The sequence below is a fragment of the Opisthocomus hoazin genome, chromosome 3 (assembly GCF_030867145.1).
Source record: "Opisthocomus hoazin isolate bOpiHoa1 chromosome 3, bOpiHoa1.hap1, whole genome shotgun sequence".
Taxonomy (NCBI): Eukaryota; Metazoa; Chordata; class Aves; order Opisthocomiformes; family Opisthocomidae; genus Opisthocomus; species Opisthocomus hoazin.
In genome coordinates, this window is record NC_134416.1 from 25,761,287 (window position 1) to 25,781,794 (window position 20,508).

At 40.5% G+C, this 20,508-nt stretch overlaps 1 protein-coding gene across 1 annotated transcript in view; it reads left to right on the top strand.

Annotated features, from left to right (window-relative positions):
* The window catches only part of RGS22 (regulator of G protein signaling 22), a 64,673-nt gene extending 54,841 nt beyond the window's left edge, over positions 1-9,832 (top strand). The window contains exons 23-27 of the mRNA XM_075417225.1: positions 1,144-1,305; positions 5,083-5,190; positions 6,853-6,955; positions 7,521-7,630; positions 9,797-9,832. Coding sequence (XP_075273340.1) covers positions 1,144-1,305; positions 5,083-5,190; positions 6,853-6,955; positions 7,521-7,630; positions 9,797-9,805 — 492 coding nt within the window. The 3' untranslated portion in view covers positions 9,806-9,832. The remainder of the gene's footprint in view (positions 1-1,143; positions 1,306-5,082; positions 5,191-6,852; positions 6,956-7,520; positions 7,631-9,796) is intronic.
* Positions 9,833-20,508: the final 10,676 nt, after the last annotated feature.

A 20,508-nucleotide genomic window follows, 5' to 3' on the forward strand; every position in this document is an offset into this window, starting at 1 on the left:
ACAGACAGCTTAACTTATTGCATGCCTTTCCCTTCTTTAGTACAGAAAGCCTGTATTAAATGGCCGTAGACAATTTTCTCTCTGATCTTTGTATAATCAGACTGAACAGCAATTTGTGAACCTTTTCTACAGACTTACTGTTTTCTTATTCTTTGTTCCTGTCTTCTCTGTCTTGTCTTCTAAACCCAAGAAAGCCAGTTCCTCTTTCTTTTTCTCTAAAATTGACACCAACACCTTTAAACATCAACTGTGAGTCCATAAAGCGTTTGGATCACAAAGAATGAATGGTTTGTCAGAGAAAAGGGTTCATATAGGTCCTAAGAGAAATAAGTCTAATTTCAGCCTGTGTAAAACCCAGTGAACTCCAGAAATGTGGCACAAAACCAAGGGAAGAACTTTGCCAAAAAGCTGTGACTGGAATATGACAGTGACTCCTATGTCGCTTTCAAGCCCTTTGAGCCAGAAGCAGTGAGGTGCTGAGCATGCTCAGCTCCTTTGAAGCCAGTTTCCTCAATGAGAATGAAATATCTAAATAAATTGAAAAATGTGAGCCTAGTACGTGCAGCAACAGAATTCACTGAGCCCCTCTGTTTGCTTTTCTAAAATTGTTTTTCTTATTCTAGTTCAAAAAAGACCCTGTGAGAGATTATATCATTTAAAAATTATCCAAGATTTGCTCATAGATCTGTAATGTGGTTTAAGAGCCTTTCCAGAGGCAAAAAAAGTATTTCCTTTCTCTTAAGGAGGGAAAAAACCCCCCTCTCCCTAATGAACTGAATATTTGAAATACTTGAGCAGAACAGTGGTGCAAAAGCAGTTCTACTGCTGTATATTTTATCAAGAGAACTTGTAAAAAATGATGGATGTTTTCATTAATGCAAACAATTGTTTAGGGAAATATAAAAAAAGAAAGTGCCTTTTAACTGTGTTTTAGGAAGATTTCTCACCAGTAATAAACACACTGATGAAAAGCATGTGCCGAGCAAAGCTGGGCTGAAATGTCAGGACACAGTACGTGGGAGGAACAAGGCTGTGTATTCAAAAAGAAATAGTTATTTCATTTTCATGGTAAACTACATTTTGTTTTACAGTAAACTCTGTTTTCTTAATACGATCAAGACTGACTGTCTTTTCTTTCTGTAGATGACTGTTTTTGCTCTTCTGCTTAAATTTTGGCCAAAATTTTGTAAGTTTCGAAGCAATTTAGCTAGTGACAAAATTCTACTAGCCTTGGAGAGAAAAAAGGGAAAAAAGATGCAAAAGAAGAAAGGCAAAATAGCAGAGGTAAGGCTCATAAAGTTTCAGGTGAGAGCTGACGAACTGCATAAAAACTCCTTTATGGGCAAACATACACGAATTCAAATATCCCTTTCTCCCTCTGATCCAAAGCTACCAAAACCTTTTTATTAGAATTCCAGCTTTACATGCAACCCAGTCCGGGGGTGATTAGTTCTCAATCCTGCCGATGCATATACATATGTTTAACTTGAAGCAGATGAGTCAATGGAATACTCCTTTCATTAAGCAGAGGGCAAAATGTATTTTAGTCATGTTTTGTGCGAGGAGAAGAGCGAAAAAAACGCCTGAACTAAAAAAGAAAAAAAGAAACCTATGTACAGTCCATGTGTACAATGGATAATTGCAGACCTGTTTGCACTTTCACTATATACCACCCTATTTCAGAATTTACAGTCCTGGGTCACTATTGAAAACAAACAAAACCAAACCAGATGTCATACCTATTTTTCAGAAGCAGCATTTGAAAAGTCTGCACATTATTTTAAAAAATATTTGTGTACTAATTGCTCTGTATAGTCTTTGTCTTTTCTTGAGTATTTCTCAGCTTTGACACTGAAATTGTTAGACTGTTCACAATGAGCTTCCAGACAGTTTCAGTGCATTAACAGAACTGTGACCTCTACAGAGAAATGCTTGCCTGTAAAAGTGTTTTTCTTGGAATTTTATTCTTAAAATGTAATGGATATTTTTTTTTCTATTGATTATAGGCTTTGCAAAAGTTTATTTTTTACAAAATGTAATTGTTTGGCCAGCTTTGAGGATAGAACATTCCTTTAAGGGCAGAGAAATTATTGGACTTGCAAGCTATCATAAGCAGCATTAAAAGACCTTTACATATTTTAAACACCATGTATGCATGTGTTGAGATATTACTTGTGATGAGAACCACATGAGTACCTGGACAGATAAAGACATATATACCCGTAAGAACATGTACACATTATACGTTATACATGTCTCTTTTTAGACGCATGAAAACTGAGAACCAGTGAAGCAGTACTCAGGGCCACACACCAATGTCAAGTGAAGTCTAAAATCCAAGAACTCATGTTCCTTTCTCCAAAGCACGTTGCCTCCACACAGATATGTTTGGCAAGGCCATTGGCAATACTTACAGTGCAAGAATGCAATATTTCAAAAAGTAATGCACTTCTGTGTTTTCACAGACTTATTTTTTCCATCTGTTTGTTGCCTGTCTATAAGGTTTCTGATTATGATCAAGGAAGTAAAGAGCAAATCTTGGTCAGGAGGGCAAAAGCCTGGCTTTTATGGGGAACAAATGGGAAAGGTGAATTACCCTTCTAAGCTGGGAAATAGGATCAGAAATTTTAGAAAGTGACTGGCAGAGAATGCAGTTCAGTAAACAGTTGGCAGACTATTCCTCTCACAAAAAATGATCAGTAAACCAGTTACCTTTTAAAATCTCTAGGAAGAGTAGGTGGAACAGATACGTTTTTGAAACCCTTTCCCCCTTCTATTATTTTTGAAAGAATTTGCCGTTCCCTCTTCTCTTGCCTGAGATTTCTGTTCCCTCAGTGACAACATAACTATTCAAATGATTCAGTGTCCCTGAAGGATACTGATAAGATTCAAGTAATGTAAGCAATAGCAGGTTCACTTGGCAGCTTGTAGAAGGTGATGATTTCTTGGCATTTAAAATAATGTCTGTGCTCCTCTGCCCCAACCAGGCTCATGCTGAAGCAGGGGAAAGCTCTGACAAGGGTTAGAAACTATATTTTTAATTACATACTCCCCCCTCCCCCCCCTCCCCAATCAGTTGTCATTTTGGGTTTATGTCAAATGGAACAATCTTGGTCCTGGAGGAGGAATTTTACTTTCTCCTTCCTCACAAATTTGTCCCTGGTCAGGGACAATCTAGCCAGGCTCATCTCACTTTCTGAACTGACTGGATAAGAGTTGGACTTTTATGTAGTGTAACGGAGAAAATAGGCAGACAAAGAGATTTTCACTGGACAATGATGCATGACTTGGCATTATTTGACCATCTCAATAGTTTTTGTATGTGCCTATTTATTATTTACGGGGCAAGTCCTTTTGAAGGCTTCCTGGCAATGGACTCAGTGCAGGGGAGGAGTGGCTGACAGCGAGGGATGCCATGCAAGCCCTGTACAATGCAGAGACCGCTTTTAAGCTTTGTGTCTGGAAGGCAGGGATGTCTAGGTACGGTGTGAAGTAAGCTTGAACATTCAATATAATGCGATTGCTTCAGTAATAAGCTGAAATAGTTGTTTTAAAAGATATTGCTCTGGGAGAGTATAGTTTGCTTCTCTGTTTTCACATATTTGCCCATAGTGTGGCAGAGCTATGTGGGCTCATCTTTGGCCTCTCTGCGGATCTGTGCCTTTGTTAACTGCCAGATGCACATGCCACATACTTCAAAAAATATCATTAGTCACTTTGTGCAGACTGCCTTGATGCCAACATTTGCAATTTTTTGTATACACAATTGCATTTTATTTTCAAAATAGATTTTGGATTTTTTGCTTTGAAGTGTACAAAATAGTTTCAACTTACACTGTAAATCTGTACTTACTTTTTCTATGCCCTTAGCAGTGAAAGGTAAAACCACATGCATTAATTTTCCTTTTCCATGTTTCCCTCATCTCTCTTTAAGCTTCTTAGCAGTAAGCTTATTTGTCAGTAAGTGGTATAATGTCATGGGATATGACATTGCCATAACATTGCCTAGTTTCTTATGAGAAGACATTATTAAAGACCTCATTTAATTCACTATTCTCTTTGAGAAAGCTAGCAAACATAAACTCTAGTATATTAGTACACACGCTACTTCTGCATTTCCTTTGGCATCCGGGCTCCACTGAGTGTGACACAGAAGTTAGTAAGCCTGCTTCTGGAGAGAAGATAAACACCACACTGTCCGAGAAGTCCTATACTCAAAAGTCACCCTTATAGATGGTGGGTCCATAGGACTTTGGGGATGACAGGGAAGGAAAAGACACCTTGTGAGCAAGGACATAGGATATTCTGATCCTTTTCCAGATCTTCCAGGGACTTTCTGAGTGACTTTGGGAACCATTTGATCTCTCTTTTGTTCTCACTTTCTCATTTGAAGATGGGAGGGTTATATTACTCGCCTAATGGGGCTGTTGTTGGGTTAATTATGTGAGGTTAAATATGAACATTGATTAATGTTCATGAAGAGTTTTGGGATCATCAGAGAGAATGTGCAAATGTTCAGCCTTAATAAAACATTAAACCAACATGAAAATGACAAATAGTTAATCACTAAAATGGTTTACCAAGGGTTACAATGCCTTGTCCTTCACTGTAAATGTTTTAAATGAGATTGCCTGTTTTCCTAACGTGTACTGTAGCTCATTCGCAGCTACCGGACCAAGCTGGAATTAATAACGAGAAATCGTATGTTCTACATTTATACCTGAGGCCAAATTAGAGAATCACAATGGCCTCTCTGTCCTTAAAATATGTTCTGTTGCAGGTCTGCCCTCTGACTTGGCTGTATTTTGGAGCAGGTATTGAATCTGAGAGGAAGATAGTCTGCAGGAGCGTAGAGATCATGAAACTTTGATTAGGACAAAGACGTGCTTTTAAAAAGCAATATCTTTTGATACTTTTTCTTATGCCCAGTGTGATGAATTATGAAATTTGGCATTATAAAACGTTACTGCTTATGACAATTTCTTGTTTCCAATGACAATTTTTTGCTTCCTTGGACTTTACTTCTTACTTTAGCTTGGTTACTATTGCTTACATCTGATTATGAGTTCTTCTTATTGACAGGGCAAAGAAATGGGGACAAAGCTCATCAGTCTGTCAAGCAGTGCTTTGGTAGATGAGATTGGTGTGGAGAGAGGACCAGCATCATTTTCAGATCGATATGGGTGGCAGGTGAATAATAAACATGTTGTTACTGATTTCATCAGTCAAGAGAGACAAAATGATCCTGAGAGAATGGGAAGGTGGGGTTTGGTATTGAATACTACTATCATGTGGTTCTTTGATAACTGTTCATTCTTCTATAGTTAAGTTTGCTGTTATAAGTTTACATACCTTACAGGTGATTTTTTTTCTTTATTAATTTTTTTAGGTTATGAGTAGTATTAATATCTAACAACATATTAAGCCCTTTAGATGGGTAGATTTAAAAAGAATTTTTATTTAAAGATAAATTGAAGAAAAATAAATTCAATTCTGGAACAAGAAGCTTTTCATTATTTGTGCAATTCATACCCTGAAAGAATTTGGTTTAGGCTTGAGTCCTGTTCTGCTCATATTTCAAAAACTGAAGTTGAGCTCATTTAGGAAATCTAGGTATTTGAACAGAAAATCTGACAGAAAATAGCTCTTTAGTACTTCTTCCAGAACAACTCTCAAGATGCATCAAAACTGTAGTGAAAATGTAACAGTCATTTTATTGGAGAAACGGGAAGAATAGACATGCCACCTTGGCCATACCAAGAGGTCATTCGTAGCTGTGTTGACACTGCCATGACGTAAGGGGGAATCTGTGCAACCACATAATCACAGCTATGTCATGCGATGTAGGAGTGAAGCGCACTTCGGCCACTGCTTGTATTCCACAGAGCTCTTCCTGCAGCATTATGCTAGCGATGAGCAGAATATAGAAACAGGCAGTCTGAAATACCCCCAAAATCTGAAACTACCGTCCAAACTGCATAGTTAAACTCTCACTCTTATTCCTTAAATGGACCTTTATACTTTTGCTCGTATCTATTTAAAAAAAAAAGTGAGTCAAATGAGCCAGTATAACAATATCATACACCTAGGCCCTCAAGAAGCAGGTAATTGCAGAAAGAGCAGCAATCTTTTATACAGCGGTTTCCTCTCCAAGCCCCTTTCTGCTACAGGAAGATGCTAGAAGCTCTTACTGAGTCATGACATGATAAATTGGCCCCAAACTTCTCATGCTGTAAGGAAAAGAAAGGCCAAACAAAAGTACAGTTCCCATACTGATTTGGGAGAGTGACCTAAAACTTACATGCAACCTCGACTGTGGTTGTTGCAATGTGAAGAGCAGCGACTGTTCCTTAGAAAAGGAAAGGATGGCGTCTCCAGTCAATCTGCCTCTAGTGGTAGCAGCATTCTGCTAGACAGGGCTGGCAGAGAGAACTGTGAGGCTATTGAGACCTTCGATGATTTGAGAAAGGGCACACTGGAAAGATGTGGCAGGGAGATAAAATCAAGTCCTCAATAGCACAAAAGACTGATATTTTGGGAGGTGAAAAGTCTGCTGCATTTAGGTTTTGAAGACGATAGGAGAGAGAATAGGACTCAGACCAAGGATGGAGGATAAATGAATGTAAACATCTAATCTGTCAAACTTGCTTAAATTGCGTTTCATGGTGTTTTGTGATTTGCTTATTTGCAGCAATACCATTTTTCACATAATTCCAGTACTGTCATGACAAAACTTCTAATTGTGATTATTCAGTAACAGGCAAATAACATAAAGAAGTGTTTTGTGCCACTGTTGAAATGGACTACCAGTCACATGGTCTGGAGGCTGATGTTTTTTACCGGTTCTTGCAGGCTTCCTGGTCCTATTCCAAGTACATAGAAGCCTTGGAGCAGGAGAGAATACTCCTCAAAATGCAAGAATATCTGGAGAAAACCTCATCATCATTCCTTACAGGTTGTTAACCAAACTCTGTAGATTAGGAAGACAAGCTTACAGCTTAGGTGAAATTCTCTCAGTATGAGGGCTTTGCTTGCTCTCGTTTGGAGCTGCGTACATAAATCTCTTCCTCTCTTCCGCTGTCTGCAGAGGAGTTGCTCTCTGCACCATACTCATGAGTAGTAAGTTTTCTGGGAAAGGGCAAGTGAAAGTTGCAGGGTATCAGCATCGCCTTTAGTGCACAGGTCCTACTGCAGAGAGGAGTGTGGCCATTTCTTCGTCCTGCAGCAACATGGCAATCCTATTTGGTTCACATACATATTTCACTTCCCTGGCTTCCTGTGCTTCATCAACTTACATACAACCAGAGAGATGAAATTTTTTTCTCACCAGGTTGTCAGCATGCTTTCAGGGGATGTGAGAGGCATTGCTTCTTCCTTGTTTCAGCCGTGAATATCCGCTTAGGTCTTCCCCAAGGATATTATGACCTGTTTGTTCATTTAATAGCTCCGTTCAGCAGTAGTAATATGTAATATTAAACCCTTTCAATTTCCTATCATTTTAATTTTCTTTCTATATGCAGGTACCTCAACTATGTCCTTCCCAAAGACTGGAAACTCTGAAAAATCCACCATTTCTCCAAAGAGTAGTGTGATTTTGGAGAAACGCTCAAATCTTCCCAAGAAACAGAAAGTGAGTACCAGGCTGCCAACAAGTGTGCTCTGAAATTTGGATTCTTCAAAGCTAGTTTTCCTGCTGTCAGTTCTGATGCTCATTAGCAGCAATTTATCCCACTCCAAATCACATTTAACTGAAGCTGTACAGCCTTAACACGAAGGCAAGACTATTTTTCACTCCAACCATGGTTAGTGGACCTAATGTTGACCAGATGGAATTTGTTGCAAAATGGTAGTCTCTGAACTGTGGTTATCCAAGCTTTCCAGTTAAAATATTTTAAATAGGAGCATGAGACGACTGGAGGAAACTCAGAACCTGTGGAGTTACTGGCAGGGGCCTGACACAGAACGAGCAATAGATCATCTCTGCTGAAGCCAATAAAATATTAGAATGGGAGAAAGAAGTGAGACAGCAAAGAGATCTGATAAAGACAAAAATAGATTTTGCTTTACAGCCTGAATTCCTAGATCGAAGAATCCCCTGGACATTTTGTTTCAGTTTTTTAAGCGTATGCTGAAATTAGATGCGCTTAAAAAAATTAATACAACTTGGATTACTGCTCCTCTTCCTTCTCTGCTCCTCCTTCATCTTATCATTCTGTACTTCAACACTGCTATTTTAGGCAAGTTGGTGTCCTGCCCTCACTCATCCTCCAAAACTTCCCACATTCTTCCTGTGGCAGCATTTTCTGTACGTGGCTTCAGAGACAACTGCAGCATTCCTTGAGCTTCCCTCATGTTCTCTTTTTGCCCTCTTATCACCTCCTCTAGTTGCAGTTAAAGTCATACAGTCACCTTGGACCTTACGCACCTCTGCAGGTGTTACTGTATTTCATATATTTATGCCTTTCTGTACTGCAGTTCTGCTTCACATGCAGCTACATCAGTGTGGGGAATCCTTGCGCAGGGCCTACAAGGTAGCTGCAGTCCTTGCTGTAGCCCAGCCCAGCAGTCCCTGGCCCACCCTGTTATCCAAAACCTGGCAGCTCTGTTCTTGAGGGGCACCAGGCTGTGGTATGGGCTAACACAGTGAGAAAGGAGAGGTCTTGAGCAGTTTGAGAGTCCTCTCCTACTGGCCTCAATTGCAGCCTGCTCTCCAAGACCACTGGAAATTTGCCTGCCCTGCCCAGTCCCTGCCAATAGCTCAAGCTTTCCCACTGCCTTTGAGTGATTTCCTCTTATTCCATCATGAACCTCTGGTGGTTCTCCTCCACCATGCTCTCTGCAGTGATCTGAGCACTCTGCTGGTGGGGTGAGATATCTACAGAAGACCACCACTGCTCTTGATGGGACAGCTTCTCTCCACTTTGTTACAGAGAAGGTCACACCTTGTGTATTGGGTATAAATGGCAAGGTGCTGGCAGCTGGGGGCTGTAGGGGCGGCCACTGTGAGGAGAGGCCAGGGCTGCCCTGTGGCCGACGCAGCCAGCTCCAACAGACCCATCACAGGACACAGCTGAGCCCATCAGCCAAGACGGCAGCACCTTGGGGAAATATATGTAAGAAAGAGTAAAGAAAGCCAGAGAGAGCAGGAGGGAATAAAAAGAGTGAAAACCAACAGAGGGAGCACCAAGGCCAGAGGAGGAGGTGGAGGAGGTTGAGGAGGAGGACATGCCCTATGGTGGAGCAGATATTCCCTGCAGCCTGTGGAGGACCCATGCTGCAAGAGAGGGAAAGAGTAAGAAGGGGCTGCCCAGTGCCTCACTCACCGAAGGTTACACTGAGTGTCACCTGTGGCAACAACAAGGAGGGGAGGAGGGGTGCTTGGCGTGAACTTGAACCCAGGAAAGGTGGAGGAAAAGTGCTTTCTCTAAGTGTGTAAATGTTCGTTCTTCTTTTTCTTGTTTTTCTTTCTCACTACCCAAATCAGTAATGACTGTTGGCAATAAATTAATTTCCCCAATTCAAGTCTGTTTTGCCTGCAACAGTAATTGGTAAGCAATCTCCCTGTCTTTATCTTGACCCACAAGCTTTCTCTTTCCCATTTTTCTTCTTTTCTCCCCTTGTCCTGTTTTGGGGGGGAGGTGAGGAATGGAATGAGCAGCTGGGTGGGAGACTGGCTGCTAGTGAGGGCCAGCCCAACCACACCTTGTTTCTCTCTTTTTGATGCTTTTACTGAAGAACTGTTCTGACTATTTCAACTGGCTGCAACACAGCAATAACATTCTGTTACCTCTCGCAGGCAGATTAAATCTCTCTGAGGAAGGGACTGCAGAGACATTCAGTGAAGGTGGACGGGAGACCCAAAAAATAATGTCCATGCAAGGTTTGTACATATGTCTCCAGAGCAAAGCTGACAACTTGGAATATTATTAAGAACCATGGGACATTAGTCAAGGATAGAAAAGAAACATCTTTCAATGTGTTCCATATCAACATGATTGTGATACTGACTCCTGTGTTACTCATTTGTTCAATGAGCCTTGAGGCTCAAATCTGAGTAAGATTCCACTGAAATATGTATGGTACAAATAACTAGGTCATCTTGGTCCTAAAGATCTTATAATCAAACCCAGTTCTTCAGTGTCTAATCTAATGAGTAACTAAAACACTGCATTGAAGTAACACCTCTGAAGCAGTGTGTCTTGGCACACTAAGCTCTCAGTACCACAATTCACACAACTTCTATCCGTCAATCATAACTTGTGAGATGTTTGAGCTGTCATAAAATCAAACCCTGTTGTGGTTTGCTATTAGACCAGTCTGATTCCTGGTACAAAGCACACCTTCTGCCTCCTTTCTGAGTTTTGATCCACAAGAAATGCTTAGAATATAGCAGGGCACAGATGTGATTGAGAACTTTTGTAAAACATCATTCCTCCCATGGCATTACTCACCAGAAGGTTGCAGGAGCTCATAGTTCTTGTGTAGCTCTCCTTACTTTCTTGCTCCTTTTTACAGTTTCAAGAGTTTTAAAAAGAACTGAGGCAGAGTTGATGTTGGGACTATGGCCAAAGGATTAACTGGGGAGTTAAGAGGGGGCAGGGGCAGAATTAACTGCTAGGCAGGGGACAGGATGATGATAGACTCCTCCACAATTTTCAGACCACTTTAAACGCCAGTCCCCAGCCACAAAGTTGTTGGCTCCATTCTTCTCTACATGTGTGTACTGCATGTAAGAGAAAGGCAGAGCAGTGAGCTCCAGCTTGCTGAGTTCCCAAGGACTACCCCTGACTTAGGGATGGGATTGTCTTCTACTACCCCTCCCAGGCTCTTGGACAAGAAGAATGAGCCATGCAGTGCTCTCTCAGTTGTCAGAAGTAAATGTCCTTCACTCGGAGCTCTTAGATCATACCGTGAAGGACCACTCACGAGCGCTTTCCTCCTCAGCATGGAGTGGCAGCTAAGGACAGCTACTTTTTCACTCTTGAAACAATGACCAAGAATTGTATGGGATTTCCATCAGGAGTAGCTTCAGACAGGCTGGCAGGGAACAAAGACGCTGTATTTTATGGATATAGCTGCCCTGCTCATGCACCCTCACAAGAAGGAGCAAGGGAGATCATTGGTTCAGTTCCTACTTTCACCACACTTCAGAGTTTGCTTCGTGCTTATCTCCATCACTTCTGTGTTTGGGTTGTTTGCTTGTGTGACATTACCTAAGAAAGACGTCTTGGGTGAAAGCGACAAGGGAGTAAAACATAAAATTCTTGTCCCTGTTTTTCACATTTTCCCAAATTTCACAGATGCACTAAACTTTGGTGCTCAGTACAGCTGAGGAGGGTGGAATGCAGCATCTTGAAGTGAGCAGAGCACATGTGGTACTATGTGGCCTACCACTCACTAATGTGAAAGGCAAAGAAGAATCATGAAATGCCATAAATGCAGTGATGTATGTCAGTCTGAAAAACATCTTTAAAGCCACCTTCTACTGCTGTGGTCAGTACAGTGCACGCAATCAAATGCTGAGGCGTGGCAGTCAGATTCTGTTTTGTTGTATTTTTGCCTTCATGGCATTTTGAGACAGTTAAATAACATGTAGACAATGCTTATCTTATGCTGGTAGCTTTGACATGAATCATACTTGGATTACTTCTAAAATTAAAAATATTATCCAGATATTTGTCACAGATGATAAAACCCCTTGTGAATATGTTCCAGCCTTGCCAAATTGTTAACGAAAATTTACCAGCCCCCACGCAAAAACTACCGTCCCAGACAGTTGCTATGATTAATACCATACACTTCTATCAAACTTAAAAACAAACAAAAAAAAGTACTTTGTGTACTTCAATCAGCGAGTACAATTTTGCGAACTGGCTCTATCCACTCAAAGTTCTGCAAACCAATGATAACCCTCAACCCAGTCCGCAGTCCTGTCTCCATGTTAACTGAAATATATACGCACATACGTACGCGTGTGTATACACACACATGCAGAGTCATCTATAGGCCATGTCTTTAGTATGCAGCTGAGGACGAGCACGTGTATTAGTAATGCTAGAAATACATCTCATATCATTCTGCCATTTTATGTGTTAATTTTAAAGAAATACTGAGCAATTGGACGGGTAATATATTAAGAGACAGGAACCCTTTCATTTCTGGGTTACTGAATCTAATCTGATGCAATGGCAGATACCCCATAGCTGCTATTTGGTGATACATCTGAAATGGAATAGTGGGTTTAGTCTCGTCCCAAGGGACCACGTAACGACCATTGCCATTTCCAGCAGAGAGCGTGAAAACTGAACAGATGGAGAGACTGACTGAATGTTACTGTTCTAAATGACAACTCTCTATCACTTCAGAAAGCTTGCACTGCTATTGACTTTTTATCTTGTTCTTGAGATCTATTCTCTCTCAGGTTGCTGATCTACCACCTACATGAGCTCAGTAATTTTAAAGGGCTAGAGAAGTTTTACTCAACAACCCTAGCACCTCTCCCTTTAGATAACCAAAACTTTATTCCTTGTTTATTTTAACTACGTACACCTTGGGACTTTCAGAAGCCTACAGCAGAACAACCATTGTATGTTTGCTGCTACAGACAACAAAAACAATTCTCTTTTCAGAAACCTGCAAACCTAGAAAGTCTTCTGGATGGATTTATGCTTTAGTGGCATTCAAAATACACAATCTAATCATATACATTCAGACTTACTTTTCTTCTTTACTCCCAAGTAATGCAACATATTGGAACTATTTTGGAATTTTTTTAAGCCATCATTTGGATTCATAAATATTTACACTTAAATGCTATTACTGTGTATTTCACTTCTCTCTCATCAGACCTGGCATGTTTATTAAAACATTGTACAATCTTTGAGGGTGCAGTCCTGAAGTTGCGCATTCAAATGCTTTTGATATCAGCACAAGCTGTGATTATGCACTTCAGGAAGGGGCTTTATACATTTGCCTTGACTTCTCTCCTGCTACTGTATGATACAAAGCATCAGATTATGAGATTAATTCCTGAAAATACGTAGTGCTGGATTGTGTTATTAAACTGCACACTTAAAATAGTTTACAGCAGTGATAGTGGTGGTCACCAGGCCATGTTAAAAGGGGCAAAAATACTTTCTCATTTGTGTCTGTACAATGCTGCTCTGCCATTGCCCCCATAGTCCTGATGATCTCTGTTTAGTGGCTGTTTCTTAAAGTACTCTTACTGGGGAATGGTCTTAGACCCTGAACTGTGGATCCGTTTGCCCCTTTCATGGTGTGGAAATCTAGTATTTAATTATCAGTATCTAATTATTGAGATCAGCAATGAAGAGAGGTGCTTTGCAGACACAACAGGAGACCAGATTCAGCAGACCCAGTTTCTGTTATTGGTTCTCTTATTATACAGTACTGGGTGGCCAAGGCCAGACTGGTTTGTGCCACACCGTCTACATCTTTCACACAAGAAGAATCATTGTGACTCACTTCGCAAATATGTTTGACTTAAAAAAAAGAGAAAATGACATTAACGACATCTACAGATATAAGTATCAATGAACTGGGCATTTTCATAACTGTGGGACCCTCAGTTCCCTGCTGCTCAGCGCAGCAGGTGTCCCCTCCTTGCTCCTTCTGTGCTTGCAGCCCTACGCAGTACTACAGACCTGGGGACATTTTCTATCCTCTCGTGAAACGACCAGCCTCAGTCCCACCCAACGCTATGGACTTCAGCTTCCGTGTGTGTAGAAATGACTGAAAAGAGACCAAATGTTTCATAGTTCTGTCCCAAACTTGGAAAGGAAAATCCTTAAATTATTTATGTTTCTAATGCTAAATACTGGGCCAAACTGATCCCTGTGTAGCTGTAGGTGGCCAGTGGAGCTGCAGTAATCCAGCCTGAATTTGACCTGTTTAAACTGTCCCATTACATCCAACTGATGATTTTTGCCACTGCCTTTTTACAGAAATGCTTTTAGTCAGTCACAGTGAATCATGTCTGGATACAGCTAAGATGGCGTTAACTGGTATTTTTTTTTAAGCTTATGGAACATTGCTGGTTTAAATACATTCAGTAATTGCTGCAAAAATGTTAGGGAAAGACAGGTTTGAACAAAAATTTTAGATCTGGATCTGTGCTCACAGTTCAAACCTACGTCTAATGGCCTGATTTGGAGCATTCACAGGATTTCAGAGGGTTGTAATTCACATCTGTGAACTCCTTCATGCATGATTGTTTGAATCTGCACTTTTGGAACAGGTCCATGTCTAATAGGTTAAATCTTACTTCCCAAATCGGAAGCCACATTGTATTGCTATACAGTGTTTTAATTTTTCCTCTTATTAGGTAGCCTTCAAATAAGGCTCTGTCAGTCCAGCACACTGAATTAATACAAAACACCAAAGTCTACACTTTCTATCAACCTGGTAATGAACTCACACATTTTGATTTCTACCAGTGATTCAGTGAAGCATTTGCACAATGACCACGATGCACACTTTTCTGCCAAGTAATAATGTATCAGAGTGCTGGAGCAGACGGGAATTATGCAGGACCCACTAAGCTGTCCTAATATAGTAAGGTTAGTCAAGGTATAGATGAGATTCCCTTCTTTTTAATATTCGTTGAGCCAAGCTAATTTATATGTGAAGCGCACGCTGCATTTAGTTGGATTTTCCTCTATTTCTCTAGTAATTCAAATATTTTCATTTCATGGTAACATCTGTGAAAGCGTTGACAACAGCATTGCTTATTCCACATGTTAATTATGTATTTTTTCAGAGTATGCAGATGAACTGTGTGCATTTCTCATGTTAAGTTTTCGTTTCATGTCAGAGGAAAAGTGGAAATGTAGTAAGTGGATTTGTGCTTTTAATTTTGGATATTTCTTTTTCCTCTAAAACAATCTTGTACATGATTCCTCTGTACCATATACATTTGAAAATCTTTTTTTGGCAAGAAGTTTAAAAAGAAAATTAATACTCCTCAGAAAAGGATTTTTGAACAAAGCAAAGCAATTGTGCCATTAATGAAAAAGTTAAATGAAACAAATGACAAGGCAAGCAAGAAAAAAACACAGCATCACACTCAAGGAATGCACAGGCACACAATAGCTTATGCAATATTCTCCATCTGTCAAAGTCAGTAAATACAGAGATTTTATTGGAAATATTCATTATAATAGGCCGTGGTGCCTACGGCTCTGTAAATGCAATCAAAAAGCTTTTAGCATTCTTGCCAGTTTTCACCTGTAGGCAACTAAATGAATTTCATCCCAGCTGTGCGACCCAACTGATCAGTACCGGTTTTGCAAACCCCAGACCATGATCGGTTTACCGCTCCTTCCCAAAAAAGGTATTTTGGGAATTGAATCTGTCATATCTCTAGAGTAATTTACACCTTTACAGATTTGTATGTGTATATGCGTGTGTAGGCATGTACACATGTCTATAAAAATCTACGCGTCATGGATTTATGCATGCTTGTGTGCATATATATACACACTATATACGTCTATGCATAAAATTACCTTGTATGGTAAACTATTCTACTGTCATAATCACACACGGCTTAAGTTTAGTGTATATCATCTCTTTCCTAATACAATTTCCCAACCATTTTCTTCTGTTTATTTTTTTTTAAAAGGAGGCCTTTACGTTTCATTAAAATGTTTGCACTTGTACTCATTTGTGTTTCAGAGGAGAGAGCCATTACGCTTGCTTTGTTGAGGAATATGGCTCTTTCCAGAGGTCTGCATGGCTGCTGGAAAGAGAAAATAAATGCGCTTTTCGGGAATTCTTTTTCCTGTAGAAAGCATATGCAAGGAAAAAAAATAACTTTCCCTCTGTTTTTTCTCCCAAATGAGAAAGTAATTAACAACACGTGTTGGGCCATTCACTAAAGACTACGATAAATGATTTACTATTTTCATACTAATGAACGGAATGCTTGAAATAAAAAAGGAGAGCGTGGATGACTGTGTTCATCTTCCAGTTATGATCTTCCAATTCAAAGATCGTCTTATCTCCTGGCTGCTTGATCCTGAGATTTGCTCAATATCTTGAAACTCAGTCCCTTAATTCACATCTCCAGAGGTGCTCAGCACCGGCAGTAGTAGGCCTTCAGAAAGCTGTCCAAAGGACGAAAACAGTGATATTTTCTTTTCTGCTTGAAACACCAGGAAAGCACTGCAGCTCCACGTGACAGCATATTAAAAGAAACCAACAAAGCAAAACAAAATCAACACAGAGGTATACAGAGGCTTAGCTGGGCTTGCCAAGGTGATGTAGTACTAATCACAGACTGTATTCTGAGACAATAGTTAGGCACTGGAGGAAACAAACTGCGCAGAGAGCTTTTGGTATCCTTACTGTCATCAGAGGAGTTCTAAAAACAGATAAGATACGCACATCTGCCAGGAAGAACTACGTATTTTCAGACCCATATTGGGCCAGGGGAGTGAGCAGACGAACTCTTGAGGGACCTATTTTCTCTGAATCCGTACTCAGGTTGTTCTGAATGCAAAGGCTCAGCCTCTGCTAAGGAATCTTACGACAGTCAAGGGCCATGACACTTCATTTGCTCTGCACCCGAAACTCCCACTGAAGCCAATTATTCAATCTAATTTAACAAAGACCACAGCTTCTCTGGCTGTGCAATTGTTGGTAACCATCAACAAACTGATTCATCTACAATTGGGCCAAATGTTACAAAATCTGTTTCTGAGTTCTTGTTTGTACCCCCACCATAAGATTACACCAAAATTAAAGCATGCAGTACTTGAACTGACTTCAAAGGCTGAGCTTGCACTTCTAGCTAGTTCAGCCTTTTTATTGGTTCATGTTTTCCATTTGGCTTCAACATCCTGTTCCTTACTGATGCCCTTCTAGAGTTTCATTTACAAATATTACGTCCCTGGTTAGTGAGCCATGCTAATTAATACTGTGGTGGAGGCTATGGATTATAGTAATCTCATGCCTCCTGCTTGGAAAAACGCTGCAATTCTTCCAGACGTTTACATGTAATGCCGTATTGAACATGGCCAAATTTGTCTCAGGAAAATGTATTCTGAACTCATTTAATCAAAGTATATTTAACTAAGATTGCTTATGCTGTTATCGATTGCCAGTTTTGTTAATCATAAAGCTCAAAAATTTCAGTGCAGTAGAAACCTGAGATCCACAATTTCCTAATTAGATTATTTCAAACAAAACGGTAAAGTTAAAACAGGCTAGTATAAATATACATATTTTTAAAAGTTTATGCCAATAACAAGTTTGTTAAAAAAACACTATCAGATGGTTTGACTACTTGCTGGAAGCCTCACACTTCCAACTGTGCCTCACCTTTCAAAGCTGGGACCACAACCCGACATCGATTTTAGTTCCACTGCGGATCTTGCAGTCACAGACTCCCTGACTGCTGGGACTTCCAAGTGTTGCCAAAGTTATGATTGTAAAGAAAACCTATTCTATTTGCAGTACCACAAATATCAAATAAAAGCTATGGAGCTTTTACACAACACAGCAATCCTAAGTCGATAGGTTCTTCCGACACCAAGATAAACAAAAGCAATGGCATTTTTCAGGAAGAGTGGATATCTTTTATTAGGCCAGGTGATATAATTGGAAACAATGGACAAGCTTTCAGGCTCCAAATTTGTTCACCAGGTCAGAGAGAGGTCAAGAAATATATCATCTCTGGGGGACTTTTTATTTTATTTTTGATTTTAACTGTGTTCATGGACTCTGTTTTCATAAATGGACAGAATTTGGTTGAGGTGACTGCAGCATGATGATACCAGTTGCAACATATCTGAAAGAGACCCCCCCCTTCCTTCTAGACTGTCATTTCAGACCCAGAAAGGAAAATTTGCCACCATCTCATAACGCTTACCATGTCATCACATCAACATGAATTAAAACAGACTAAAACGAGAAGTTTAGAAACCTACAGGAAAAGGTATAAAAACTCGCCAGAGGAAACAATTGCAAAAGCGGCACTTTACACATGACCTGGACCAGTCTGTTTTGTCAGAATGAGCTCCGCATTGTCCCGCGTAAATTGAATAACGAGCACAGATGTCTCCAGTTCAAATCCTACAGCTGCACATTTTAGGTGTCGCTCCCTTGGGGTGCAGTCCCTGACCTGAGTAAGGCCCCTTCTCCTCTCTACACAGCTCGGTCCTCTGAGAGGAGCACATTGAGCCAAAAGCTGCCCACAGCAAGCATGTTGAACCGAATGGAAGAAGGGGCCAAATGTTGTGCCTTGCGGAGTGTGAGTCCAATCTTCTATTCAAAGGAGGCCTTCCCACTTCACAACCACTGTTTTACACCCACAGCTAAATTGGTCTGTCGTTTTCCGGCAGAATTAATTCCTTGAACAAAACGCTAGCTGCATGAACAGCAGCCGCTGGCCACTTCCCACTTTCCTGGAGGTCAGATGATCACTGGTCACATCTAGGAAAAACAGAAGCTAACAAAAAGTCTGGTCTAAACCCTACCAAGGTATGAAGAACACTCCTTATTTCAGTGGCTTTGGACTCACAAAGGGCACCCATGAATCTCCGGCTCAGACTTACTGTAATGCAACCATGACCAAGGAGAGCAGTGGTAATGTACCAGGTGCTTGTGTATGCAGACTCACCAGGACTGCTGGGCAGGCCACGCGGACATCGTCTGCCACACGACAGTTTCCATACGGTGGCCAATGTTTGGAGCTAGAGAGTATTGCCTCGTGTGAAAATAAAGCATGCCACAGCACATTGACAGCGCTGTGCTTTGGAAAGGAGTGTGAAAAGCTTGGCCTTGTGTCTTCGTGTTGTCGCCCTTACTGTCACTGCCAAAAGGAGAAACTCTGCTCCCACGCGGTTCCTACCCTGGACACTCTCTGGCGCTGAACCCGGGCTGGGAATGCTTGCGGCCGATGTCCGACGGGCTGCTGCCTGCTGAGGCGGGACTGTAGAGACTGAATTACGTGTAACAACTTTGTGTGCTGACTGGTTAAACTGTAAACCAGAGTATTTGTCTGTAAAGGTGGTTTAACTCCACAGGTTCCTGCCTGGAAAAACGAGGATGTGGAATGAAAAAACCTCCCCAGAGTAAGGCACCTCTCGGCCTTACTCTATACTTTGTACTTATACTTTATACTTACTCAATACAGAGGAGTGAAGGAACAGTATAAAAACACTGTCCTTGATGGCTTTATTTCTGTTGCAGACAAGCTACATAACATTTAAAACTACAAAAGATAGAAGAATCCTGGCATCATTTTAACAGATTTGAGCAAGGAGCAGGGACTGGAAGGAGGTGTTTTGGTGGGAGTGTTTCTGTTTTTTTCTAAGAAATCAGATGATAATGTAGAACGTTTCTGGCAATGAACGGTGACTTAGACTCGTCTAAGCCAAACCTTTCGGTAAGAATGACACGTGTACAGAGTATTACTTCTTTAAAAATCCAGTTTATCTAAACAAGGTTTTTCTGTTGCTGAAATAAGCGGTGTATCAATTTCATATAGGCCCTCTGACCCTGGAGGACTTCAGAGTGAGAACAATTAACACAGAACCACACTCCAGTTCAGAAAAAAAGCATTAAAAAAAAATTACCATGTGAATGTTAAATGTCCGAGCTGTGGAACCTGACGTGTTCTCTAGTTCTTGGGCCCGAATGTAGACATCAGCCATGTCTTGACCGCTAGTTGGGAACTTGGGAAATAGCTGAGTCTCTTTTTTTAACAACATAGCTCACGGTGGTACCAAACAGAGGGTCATTCACATAATTATATCACTATTTGATGTACATAACAATACCAAAATCTGTCTCTTTACAAGTTGAACAAAACTTAAGAAATTGCTTTTTTTGAGATTTTTCTATCTCAGAAGCATGCATAAAATCAACAAAGGCTTGTGAAATCTCTCTCCGCTCCATTTATTCTGATTTGAACTTTTGCTTTTTTTCCCTCCTTTGTTTGTAATGCCCTTTTGGAAGTACAAAAATATTTTTCTTCCTCCTACTAATTTTGACTTTTTCCATTTAGGAATCATTGATTCACCCTCATTTTTTGTACAGCTGCCATTCCAATTCTATTAAATAATGTCTTGAGCCACAATATCTTTGTTTGTTCCACAGCACCATTGATTGCTGTTGACACAGCCGTGGTAAAAGAGTATTTGATTAGTTAATTTCTGCCACAGAAATGGCAGGAGGAGCACAAATGTATGCATTTTGATACGTGGCACACGGCAGTGTTTAATATTCTTTCTTTCGTAATAGAGGTAGATTTTATCACAAACAATTTAGCAATGCAGCTGGCTCGGGGGATTGCTGATGTCCCATGTGGTCTTTTTCCAGTAGACTTTCGTTCCTAATTTGATCCAGATTATGATTATCTAAAGACTTTTTGTGGCGTATGCACAATCACTTGATTGTCACAGTCCTGTTCCTAGTCGGCTCCAGTCCACACCACAGAAAGTGCAGTCCTAAGTATCACAGCTGGCACTCTTTGTGGAAAAG